Here is an 11,772-nt window from a genome sequence, read left to right on the forward strand (position 1 = left end):
GGGGCTGTGGGGCGAGGGGCTGTGGGGAGGGCTATGGGACAAGGAGGGCTGTGAAATGAGGGTCTGTAGCGAGGCTGACAGCAGTAAGAGGCAATGGGGGGGCTGAGGAGCTATGGGGTAAGGGAGGGGGCGGCCTGGCAGGGTGAGTGTTGGATGGGGCTGAGGAGCTACAGAGCCGGGGGGGTGAGGGGCTGCGGGGCTGGAGAGCTGCTGAGAAGAGATGCTGGGGGTTGCGGGGTGGGACACAGAGAGAGGGTGAGAGCTGGGAGAGGGGAGCCGTGCTGGGGGGCAGACACTGGGCTCCAGTGCAGTTCCAGCAGGCAGGAAATAATGAGAATTGGTCTCCAAGCACACTCCTGCTCAGCCTGCCCAAGCCTGGTGTTGGGGGTCTTTTCAGCAGGGGCTCTGCTCTGCCTTTTGTAGATGYGAAGGGATGTTGGGCGAACTCCGTGACTTTGTTATTTCTCTTCCTTAGAATGTGGAATCCTTACTCCGTCCTGCCAGAGCGGCTCCGACCTGTCTTCTTGTCCCCGTGMGAACAAAGCGGAGGTTCTCTGTCCCCAACTGGAACAGAGAACAGTCCCTTGAAGAGAAGGAGAAGAAACTCAGAGCTTTAAGGGCTGTAGCTCCTGAGGAACATGTGGAACGGACCTTCTATTTGGCCTGCACAGGTGATAGAAAACTTGCTTTGGTCACTTCTCAAGGGCAGAACTAATGCAAGGTAGAAGCATGGAGCTATTAGCCAAAGCAGCGTGACTTTGTTGACAGCCTGTCTGTCTGCAATGGGCTGACTTATTCACTCTGCCGCCTGGTGAGGGATAACAGCTGCCCTGCTTTACCCCAGAAATGTGTCAGACTGTTGGCTCCTTTGTACCTAGGAAGCAGGAATAGCAAGGGAGGTCATGTTGCCTCCTGCTGACTGTGTCTTATTCTCATCTCCTGGGACTGTACAGAAGAGAAGGAGAGCGTRCAGTTTAACCCAGCTTATCAGTATTGACAGGTGCCTGCTATCAGTTGTCTTTGTGCTTGTATTTCATCTTACAAACATTTTCAAGGAGGATTCCTGGTTCTCCAGCCCTCAGCAGCCAGGGTGTTGTCTGTTTGTTGCTTTCGAAATGTAGCCTTTTGCCATTTTTGAGTCTCTTCCTGACCTTTCTTTTCCTCTCATACAGCTGCTATTATTGACCCGTACGTCCCTCCTGAAGGTGATGCCCGCTTGACTTCTCTGTCTAAAGAGGGGCTGAAGCAAAAGGTGGAGAAGTTCAAGCAGAGTGCCGTCTCCCAGTTAGCGTATGTACTCTCCTTTTAATTAGTCAATGGCACTTCTGGAGCAGAAGTTATGCTCAGTTCGGTCTTGTAGACCGTGCCTTTGTTTTCTACCTGGTTCTTTATTGCTGCTGTTGTATCGCTTAATCGGGAGTCTCTGGTATGAAAATGAATGCAAGGCATCCGTCCTCGTGTGAATGGTTGCAACACGCACTGGCTTCTGTGGTTTTGGGGGGATTGCAGACTGCACTTGCAATATGTTTGTCTTATGAATACCTAGAGATTATGTCTTTGTGAGGCGTCTCCAATTCACAGTTGCTTCCTGGTAAAAGCTGGGCTTGAGCTTTATAAGATTATTGTCATAATCTGAAACATGTGAGGATCTTCCAAATAGTTCTCTGCTTGCTGTAGAGTTTTTCTTGTCTTTTCAGTCTGCGGAAGTTAAAAGATCACGATCCAAATTTCAGCACTAAAACCTTCCCAGAGAAGGCACAAGAGATATTCACTGAAGCTCACAATTGCCTGGCAAAGTAAGACCCATTCTCTGACTGATGTGGTTATGTGCCTGTTGGGTTTTTTTTTGTACTTCTAATCCTTATACCCTGTCTCTGACTTTATCTTATCCTGCTGTCTCCTCCCCGAAGAGGAGATAGTGTTAGAGATTTGGTTAGTACCTTCTTGCTTTTGATAATGAAAGGYGGGATATGAAAAATTCATCTTGACCTGACTTGTAAAGGAGATGAGCTTTTGCACCCTCAGTATTATCAGCAGAAGAGTGGGTGGTTGGTGCTGTTCCAAATCGTGCTGTAGGGAACTGTTTGGATCTGCAGTGTTGCTCCACTGACTTGCTCCACTTTCCAGTAATAGAACAGATTTCAAAACTGCATCTTGGTTACAATTCCAAACATCAATAAAACATTTAGATCATAACTGGCTTCCCAAGGATGTTGTCATGTCTTTCCCTGAAGTCTTGTCAACCTTTTTGCATTTGTTCTTTTTTTGCTCTGAGATCACAGCTGAGAATTTAGCTTTTTCTGTTTTGCCAATGGATTGTGTACCTTCTGGAGAAGGAGGACTTTATGAGTAAGCCTCTTTCCGATATGTGTATTCGAGTAACTGGGTGTGTTTCTCTTGCAGTTTTAACAAGCAGAAACTTCACTCCTTGGTGACAGAGCGCTGCTACTCGGTAAATATTTACCCGGATGTTAGTGTACAGTGGGGAGGCAATGCACAAGTCTGAGAAATAGCTAATGAATAAATGCTTCATTTTAGACAGTAGTTTGCTTGTCATTCAATGCACCCTCTAAGTTACTGCTGTTTTATTTTTTCTTTATAGGAAATGGTCCGTGGGAACAGGTATAAGACCATCCGGTGGAGTTTTGTAGAGTCACTGGAACCTCCAAGAGTGGTTCATGTTCGATGTGACAGCATGGTGAATCGAGGCAACCTGTATGGCCAGGTGACGGTGCGGATGCACACTCGACAGGTACGTGCCCTTGTGCCCCTTGTGACTCCAACCTGCCACCAGCCTGACACGATTCTTGATTCTGTTTACAGACTTTGGCGATCTATGACCGGTTTGGGCGTTTGATGTATGGTGGGGAGCAGGTGCCCAAGGACGTTTTGGAGTATGTCGTATTTGAGAGGCACTTGGTCAACCCGTACGGCACGTGGAGGATGCACGGCAAGATYGTTCCAGAGTGGGCTCCGCCAAAGGATCCCATTGTCAAGGTAATGCCGCCAGGAGTGGGCGCCAGCTCTGCTGGCTTGTGCACTGTGTCTGTGAAACAAAGGTCCCTAGTTAATTCTGGACAAAAACAAAGCTGTGCTTCTGGAATGGGATGGTGGTGGCTTCATCTGCAAGGAGCCCTATTTGTTAATGTGGGGTTATCAGCCCCTAGTGGCTTTCACCTTGGCCATTGTATGTTATAAGTGCCAGGCACTAGACTGAGTCCCAGGAGGTCTTTGCCAGTYGTGTGCTTCTGTTCTAGTTATGAGCAGTAGCTTTTCTGCTGCTTCTGGAGGTTTTATGCCTGGATGCAGCTGTGTTTTGCTCCATCCAGCTGCTGGATATTGCCCAGAGGCTTCTGTAGTGACTGGGAAAGCCTGGCRTAGGTAATTTAGAGCTGTTAGTGCCATGCAAAAGAGATGTCTCTGTGGCTTGTGAGACATGGGTTCTTCTCTGAACTACACAGCARGTTGGATTTTAAGCTGGCTGATTTTCTTCCCCTGCCTAATTTGCAGGGGTAACCAGGGACTTCACCAAAGTCTGTAGGGTGGTTGAGGTCGTTATCTGGAAAATGTGGAATATGCTTGTTATCCTAAACCCGGAAGATGTAATAAAAGCCTGAGGTTATTTGACATGTATATGATAATTTCTGTGGTTATTGCTCCCTGTGCATAGTCTGGCAAATTGGTGCAGGTGTTCTGTTTTCCTGTGTTACTAAAAACAGGTCCTAGAGAGGAAGGAGGTGAGAACTATAGTATTGGTACCAGGGATGTCATCCCGTTCCTCCCCCATGCTGCTACCATCTGGTCATCTTCCTGTGCAAGGCCTTTGCATTGCCAGAACCCCCTGCTCACCCTTTCTCAAGCTCTATAATGCATGAAAATTTCCTGTTAGAGCAGCTCAGAGCTGTTCTGTGTCATGCTAATTCCATTTCTTGCTTTTTCAGACGGTGATGATTCCTGGCCCAACCTTGAATCCCTCACAAGAGTTTGAAGAAATCAAATAGGAAATTTCAGAGCCTGTACAGACACAATGGTACAAACAACCCTGGGGGGAAGAAGCAGAGTATGTTTGTGGGGGTAGCATGTTGGACATAGCTGTGCTTTTCCAGTGGACARATCAACAAGCAAAGTGTCTTTGGGAATGAACTCTCGCCACTAAGAAGTTGCCTTTRCAGCAGTGAGAGGGGCTTGGGAGGGGGATTCAAATGAGCTCCGAGAAGAGCTTTGCTCTCATCAAGTAGACTCAGTGTGCTGCATCATAAACCCCTGTGGGTTTCTGTGAAGACCAGAAATCTGTTCTCTTCAGGACTGCTCTCTAGGCAAACCTCTGCGCTGAATTTGCATCATGAGAGCCATTGGCAGCAGAAGGGGTCTAAACAAGGGATRTTTGGCACTTTCATGGGAAGTGCCATAGACCTGATGGGCTTTCATTAAAATTTGCAGCAGTGGATATTGGTGCTTTCTTTTCTGATCCTCTTTCTCTGCCTGTACACTGATTCCCAAGTTTTTTTAACAGAAAACAGGGAAGAGCAGCAAGCATACTTTCAATCAAATTCTCCTGAGTGGGTACTGCAATTGGACTGTTGCTGAACGGGTGTTTGTTAAAGGCTAGCTTCCAAAGGGGCTGTAGCACAGCACTGATAATTTAATAAAATTATTGACTCCTAAGGTCTATGATTGTGTCAATTAATGTCTGCTTGAAAGGCAGCATTTCTCATAGGTGAGGGGGTTTGGTGTATTTGTTGCAGATGCTCATGAATTCACTAATGGGATATTGCTAGTGAGTGGCTGGCACCATCCTGTGGACATGATGACATTCACATCAGGTTCCCTGGTTTTGCAGGCTGTATGAGTCCAGAAAGCATTTACCCAGAGGCTACCTTTTTCCATGGCTGGGGCTAAGCCAGTGCACTCTGCTAATCTATTCCTGCTCTGATTTGCTCAGATAAGCTCAATTTACTTCTATTTACAGAGCAAATATTTACCAGTTATCAAATAGCAAAGCATTGCCTTTTTCAACCTGGTCTTTCTTAACTGTTTTCCAAAGCTAGTYAAGTGCATTATTTTTCTTCCTTGCAAGAGATTTTACAGATCATGCAATAAGACTTATGGCTCCTTATACTTGCAGAGTTGTTCAGTGTTTCTTGTGAATGATGTTCTTTTGAAAGGGCAAAATACCATCTTTATGCTCTGTTAGAAGAGGAACCAGCAGTGGAATCCCTTTCATCTTTTTGGAAACCAGAGGGGTGTCACAACCTGTATGCCTTTCCTGAAAGAACCTTCTATACTGAGCCTTCTGCCTACGCTTCATTCATGTGCTGGAGCACTGGATCTCTTTTCACGTCCAGGATATGTGAGCTGGACTAGGACCTTAAATAAATTAGCGGTAGCTGCCTGGTTTGAATCTGATGTGACTAAGGCTGCATACGAGCAGGTATGGATGTGACTCTGGAACCAAGATCTATAAAACATAAACAAAGTTCTTCTGGCCCTTAATGAAAAGGGCATGCTTTCTGATGGAGCGGCAGGGTTTCTGGGAGAATGACCTTTCCTTTAAGTCTGGCAGCACGTAGCTCCCCATCTCCTTTGCCAGTATTCAAATCTCTGCAACTAAACCACTTTTATTCCTGGTGTTCCTTTACAGCCTTACAGCTTTGTGTTGTTCTATTGTACCTCTTCCTTAGAYGTATTTGGTATCTTACCCGCACCCCATAGATCAGCCAGTAAGTGTGCACACTGTAGGTAATACTCTTTATTCTCTGTATGTACACTTTCTTACACAAGTGGATGGTCTTGCTTGACATTCGGCGCTGAAGAAGATCACAGACAGCACGCTACAGCAACGCTACTTTCTAAGGACAGGAGAAGTAAATGACAGAAGGACGACAGGACAAGCTCTGAGTCCCAGTCTTGTGCAGAGATCAGGGATAGAACTGAAATATTCACTTCTGCTGTCTGTTTTTTTTTTTATGCCCATGAAGCCTACTGCTTGCCTGGTTGTTTTTTTTTATGGTGAGGAAAACTGTTCTGTAGCTCTGTCCTGAGGCCAAGGTGCTGCTCTCTGCTTGTAGCGCTCCATCTCCAGCCATACCACACTGGAGAGCAGGAAATACATTCACCCCTTTTAGAAGAGCTGGGACAGGGGAAGAGCACCCTGTGGGCGCATGGGCTGGAGCAGCTGCAAACCCAGAGCCCCGTGTGCTGCTCTGGGGAGCGTGGTGCCTCTGTGGTCTCACATCTGCCCTGTGTTACGGGAATCTGTTTGCATCTCTGCCCCAGAAGGAATGGGTGGTGTGAATACAGAAAGCAGTTGAAATGTGGGACGATAAAAGCATTGAGCACTTCCACAGATGGGCTGTAAAAGTGAAGGCTTGCTGGTGCTAGTGTAAATGCGGATGGAACAAACTGTCTCCTGTGATATAGGAAAGTGAGCTCTGAGCATGACTGCACAGGTGCTGAACACGCACACGTGTGAAGATGTAACCAGTAAGGACAAGGTGCTTTGAAAAGTTAGTGGCGTTGTTAGTTAAGACAGACACCTTCACAGCTGAGTTGCTGCAGTTAGAAGTGTAGCAGTGCTGYGAAGTTGGTCAGAGATGAGGCTGGTACTGGGAATGCCGACCTCAGCCTTCCTGAAGGGAGACGTTTCTAAAAGCAGAGCAGGGAATGACCCACGCGTTAGTTTATTCCCCCGGGATGAACGATAGGCAGAGGCTGCTGGGAACAGAGATGGTGGCGGGAATCGCCAAATCGCAGCGTTCAAGCACTGAGCTGGCGTCGTCGGACCAAAACAGAGCAGAAAGGTTTGATTCACACGCGTGAAAGCGCTGTGGCTGGCTCGGCGACTTCAGAGGGCACTTAAAATTGAACGTCTTTGAGTCAGGGAAGCAAAAACCTGTCGTGGGGCTGACTGGGAACAGCGGCTTTGTATCCCAAGCTTCGGAACCTGACCAGTCCTGGCTGCGATTACAGAAATCATCCTGGTTTAAAATGCAGGTGAGAGCAGTGCTGGGGGAGACCAGTGGGGCTGCAGGAATGTGGAAAGCCGGTTTCCTCCCTTGCCAATCGCACTGTTGCTGCCCTGGTTTGACTCTCCCCTGGTTTCACTCGGCTTGTGATGGAGAACGCGACGCCCGAGCCTCCGAGCCTCCGGCTGGCTGCGGCTGCCAGCTCCCATCGGCTCTACATCGCCAGCCAGAACCGACAGTCGTGCCGCCTCCGTATTCCCTAACTGGTTGCCAGCATGAGTTTTTCTCTCTGCATCCTCTTCCCTCAGCTGCCTATATCAGTGGCTCTTTGAGGAAAAGAAGCGAAATTTTGTGGCGTGTTTTGGTCCTGTAAGGAACGACTACCACAAGGAGGCAGAACAGCGGCAAACGGGAGCTAGACCGAAGTGCCTTCGCGTCCAGGGTGGAGGGTGCAAGCGCAGCCTGTAGCCAGGAGCGGGAGGTAAGGTGGGCAGCTTGGGAAACACGAGGAATTTCTATGCAAGCGGAGCAGGCAGTGCTAAGAATAACGTTAGGTGGTGGCATTTGGGCGTAAGGCGTCTTAGCCTCGGTTAGCTGTGGCCGACTGTCCTGCTCGGGGCGGAATTGCATCCCCAGGGATCAGCTAGCACAGCACAGCTACAGACGTCGCTGCTGGGGACTGCGAATTTCAGGGCGCCGGACAAGCCGCGCTTCCTCGTGCCAGCGGCACCAACCGCCCCACGCGGCTCCTTTCCTTCGGCGCCGTTTGGCTGCTTGTGGGCGAGGGGTTTTAGCCAGCAAGTTACGGCTCTGCACCCGACGTGCCGGTGGAAGCGAGAGAGGCCGGCGGCGTGGGCGGTTTAACGCAGGTGCCCCGGCTTGGGCGAAGAGGGCTCCGCACTGGGCCGGGGTTGACGCRTCCCCGGTGGCATTTGCAGGCTGCTGCTGCTCGGCTCGAGTTCTTCGAAGGCGGGAAGTGTTAATGCTCCCCTCACCGCGCTGGTCCCCAGGGAGCTGCTGGAGCCTGGCCGGAGCCGCCGGGAGGCAAAGCTGGCGGCCCTGCCCCAGCCAGGGCCGCRCGGAGGGGCAGCAGGCTGCGCCGGGAGCCAAAGCAGCCTTCGGCTCAGGACCTTCCCTCCACGTTCGCGTGAGCCATGTCCAGCCGAGGGAGCTACTCGTGGTCCCAGGGGCAGACGTCCGGGTTGGTCCGGGTCGCGCCGCTGCCTCCGTCCCCGCGGCTCTCCCCGGCTCTGCCCTGCCCGCGGAGGGTCGGCGTGGGCTCCAAGCTCTCCGTCTCCCACGGACACACTGCGGAGGGTTTGCTGGTTTCTGGAATGGGCTTGTCGGGGGCTGCGAGAACCCCTTCCRCTTCCCAGGGACAAACCTCGGCTACGGCGGTGTCGCGGCTGCTGCTCGCCGGCTGCGGGAACAGGGCTGCCCCGGCGCCGCTGCCTTGGCCCGGGTCCCGCGGGGGCTGGACGCCCGGCAGGACGCGGCACAGCGGCTTGTGCTCGACCTTGCCCGCAGCTCTGCCCGCAGGATTTCCCAGCGGGGCCGTCGGAGACGCGGCGCCCGCTCCTGCCGCCGGCTTTCCGGCCTCGGCGGGGGGTGCTTGTGCTGCTCCCCGTGGGTGCACCTCTGGTTTAACGCTTTCCTTCTGCACGGCTTCGGGCTCTGCCRCTTCCCAGGGGCAAATGTCAGACTTCCTGCTCTCCGTGCTCTCGGACTTCTTGGACGGGCTGTTCCCCGTTCCACTTTTTAGGGAGGGCTCCTCCGCGCCCGGGCTCTCCCAAGGGCAGACGGATTCCCGCTGGCTGCTCCCAAACTCCGCCTGGGCAAAGGTGCCCGCAGGGTGCCCGGAGCCCGCTGCCCTCGTCCCGCTGGGAATCACCCGGCCTGGTTCATCCGGTGGGACACCCGTCCCTTCCCAGGGGCAGATGTCACTTCCAACGCCAGCCTCGGCACCCGCTGCTTCCCACGGGCACACGTCTGCCCGCCGGCTGTCCGTGCCCTCCGGTTTCCTTGAGGGCGCTTTGGGCAGACCCGGGCTCCCGGCGTGGGGTTTCACGGCCGGCTCCTCCGTGTCCGGGCTCTCCCAAGGACAGACCTCCGCCTTTATGTTCCCCGCAAGCTCCGATTTCCTGGAAGCGGCTTTCAGCTGCTCCGCGCTTCCCGCACTGTCCCCGGCGGAGGAGCCCTCCGTGCCCCCGCTCTCCCAGGGGCAGACGGACTCGYGCTCCCTGCTTGCTTTCTCCTTCTTCCTAGCCGCGCTGCCTCCAGCCTCTTTGAGAAGACTTTGATTTGGGCTCGGGCTTTTGCTCCCTGCGGACAGACCGTCCTCGGCCGCTCTCAGCGTCTCTCCCGCCGACGGAGGCGCAGCCACGTCCCAGGGGCAGATTTCTGCCTTGCTGCCGCCTTCGCGCTCCTGCGTCTCCCACGGACAGACCTYGGCCTTTCGGCTCTCCACGCTCCGGGATGTCCTCGAGGGCGATTTGGGCCGACCTGGGCTCCCGGCGCGGGGTTTCGTGGCCGGCTCCTCCGTGTCCGGGCTCTCCCAGGGGCAGACGGCCTCTCGCTCGCTGCTCCCCTTCTCCGGGGACTTCGCCGGGCCGGCTAACGCCGCCGGATGCGTGATGCGCTTGTGGGCAGGCTCCTTCTCCTTCTCTTTGCCCTTCTTTCCYTCTTTCTCCGGCAGGGCCTCGCTCGCCTCCCAGGGGCAGATTTCCGCCTTGCGGCTGGTGTCCGGCTCCTCCGCTTCCCAGGGACAGACCTCCGCCTTCGCGCCCTGCCGTTCCCTGCGCTCCGYTTTCAGCCTCTCCAGGCTCCTCTTGACGAGCTTGGCGAGGGCGACCTCGGCGCCGGCACCTTCCCGCGGGCACGCGGATGACTCCGGCCGACCGCCAACCTTCTCCGCCAGCTTCGCTTTGGTAGCTTCAACCCCTCTCGATCCCGGGAGGTTTTCCCCCTCAGAAGCGCCCTGCCTCGGCTTCTCCCTACCCGCGGGGGCGGCGGGCGCTCCCCGAGGGCAGGTCTCTGCTTCAGCGGGAGGAGGCTCGTCCTCAGCCTCCCAKGGGCAGACGTCGGCCTTTCCGCTCCCCGCGCCGCCCGCCGCTCTCCTCGGAGGCGTTTGGGGCAGGCTCCCCTTCTGCACGGCTTCGGGGGGGTCGCTCGCGCCCCTCGGACCGGCTCCGCGCGCGGAGACGCCTTTCTTCGCCCGGGAAGCTTCGCTTTCGTCGCCTTGTAGTTTTGCGGCGTCGGATAAGGCTGCGCTCGCTTCCCAAGGGCAAATCTCCGCTTTATCCCAGGGACACGCCAAAGCYTTCGCGCTCCCTGCGCCCTCCGGGCTCCTTGCGGTCGCTTGCGGCAGCTCGGGGCTTTTGGGAGCCGCTTTAGGAGCGGCTGCCTCGACGCCGGCGCTGGCCCAAGGACGGGCGGCCGCCGGGTGGCTGCTCCCGCTCTGCTGCGCTCTCAGCAAACCCACCGATTTCGGCCAGATGATCTTGGCCCATTTGGAAAGCCTGGTCCGCTCTTGCTCCAGCCTCTCTCTCTCCGGCTCAACCTCACCCGCCTCCCAGGGGCAGATCTCGGCTTTGGCGCTCTCGCCGCTCCCCGCTTTGCTCGCGGTCGCTCCGAGCGGGTCCGYGCTGGCGCCGTGTTTCGCCCGTGCACCCTCCACATCCAGGCTCTCCCAGGGGCAGAYGGTCTCCCTCCACGTCACCCCGGCGGGCTTTGGAGGCACCTTTTCCCCGGCATCCCGTGGACGTGGCGTTTGCAGTGCCTCCCCGCCGGAGGCCTGATCCCAGTCCCGGCCTGGCTTCCCCATCTCGGGCAGACCTCTGCTTTCCTCCCCGGGGCAGATTTCTACCTTAACGCCGGAATCCGCCTTGGCTTCCCAAGGACGGAGCTCTGCCTTCCGGCTCGTGGCATGCTCCACTTTCCCCGCTGGTGTCCCAGGGCTCCCGCTCCTTGCCGGGATTCCCCAGGGGTCCAGGCTCTCCCTGGGACACACGGGCTCGTGCAGCTCCGCAGGGCTTGTCCCTCCCGGCGGGACCCCTCCGTCCTCCCAGGCTGCGATTGCCTCCTGCCTTAATAAGGGTCCTTTTCCTGGCGGAGCCCCCAGGGCTTCCCTGGGACGAACCTCAGCAGCCTCCGCTTTCGGCGCAGAGGCGTCGCACGGGTTGGGGCCAGCAGCTCCGCAGGGCTGTTCTGCCACTTTCCGGCTGCAAACGGGGGCCGGGACGGCGCGCGGCCGCGGGGATTCGCCCTCGGCCGTCCGTGGGGTGCTGCCGGTGCTGCTCCGCGCAGAGCCGGGCTCCCCCGCCACGTTCCCGTGGGCGTCCACCGTGTGTTCCCGCGCCGGGCTGCTGCCAGCCGAGGCCACGCTCCGTGCCGTGGTGCCGGCGCTGCTGTCGTGCCGGTCGGCTCCTTCCCACGGGCCAATGGTGGCCTGCTCGCTGCCCACCGTGGCATCGCAGCCGGGGCCCCCGGGGGGCCTCTCCCCGCTGCTGCCTCCATCTCCTCCTCCTCCCTCGCCCTCCTTCTCCCCTTTCCAGCTGCGTCTTCCTCGGGAGCGGCCGAAGCCTTGGAGGGAGAATCCGAGGCTCCTGAGGGAGGCTCTCTGGGCGGGCGTCCCGAGGCCGGGGGCGGATGCGCCGCCGGGCGTCCCCGAACCCGCCGCGCCAGCGGCTCTTTGCTCCCTGCTCGAGGTCTCCTCCCGGCGCGGCTCCCAGGGACGGAGCTCGGCGGGGGCGGCCGGCGCCGGGGGGTCTGCGGGGGGCACCGCTCCCCCCCAGCCGTCCCCGCCGGG

General features: G+C 55.9%; 2 protein-coding genes across 2 annotated transcripts in view; one reads left to right on the forward strand and one right to left on the reverse strand.

Moving 5' to 3' along the window:
* Nucleotides 1-93: 93 nt before the first annotated feature.
* MRPL45 (mitochondrial ribosomal protein L45) lies at nucleotides 94-4,669 on the forward strand. Its single transcript, XM_026072927.1, has 8 exons — nucleotides 94-117; nucleotides 476-671; nucleotides 1,173-1,290; nucleotides 1,698-1,796; nucleotides 2,404-2,452; nucleotides 2,603-2,752; nucleotides 2,824-2,997; nucleotides 3,942-4,669. Exons 1-8 carry the CDS (start codon nucleotides 94-96, stop codon nucleotides 3,999-4,001), a joined length of 870 nt encoding a protein of 289 aa, XP_025928712.1. The 3' UTR covers nucleotides 4,002-4,669.
* Nucleotides 4,670-8,136: 3,467 nt separating this feature from the next.
* GPR179 (G protein-coupled receptor 179) overlaps nucleotides 8,137-11,772 on the reverse strand; it is a 10,623-nt gene continuing 6,987 nt past the window's right edge. The window contains exon 12 of the mRNA XM_026072928.1: nucleotides 8,137-11,546. Within this exon, the coding sequence (XP_025928713.1) occupies nucleotides 8,137-11,546 (3,410 nt within the window). The remainder of the gene's footprint in view (nucleotides 11,547-11,772) is intronic.

This window comes from Apteryx rowi, unplaced genomic scaffold, assembly GCF_003343035.1.
Source record: "Apteryx rowi isolate R43461 unplaced genomic scaffold, aptRow1 scaffold_354, whole genome shotgun sequence".
NCBI classification, from domain to species: Eukaryota; Metazoa; Chordata; class Aves; order Apterygiformes; family Apterygidae; genus Apteryx; species Apteryx rowi.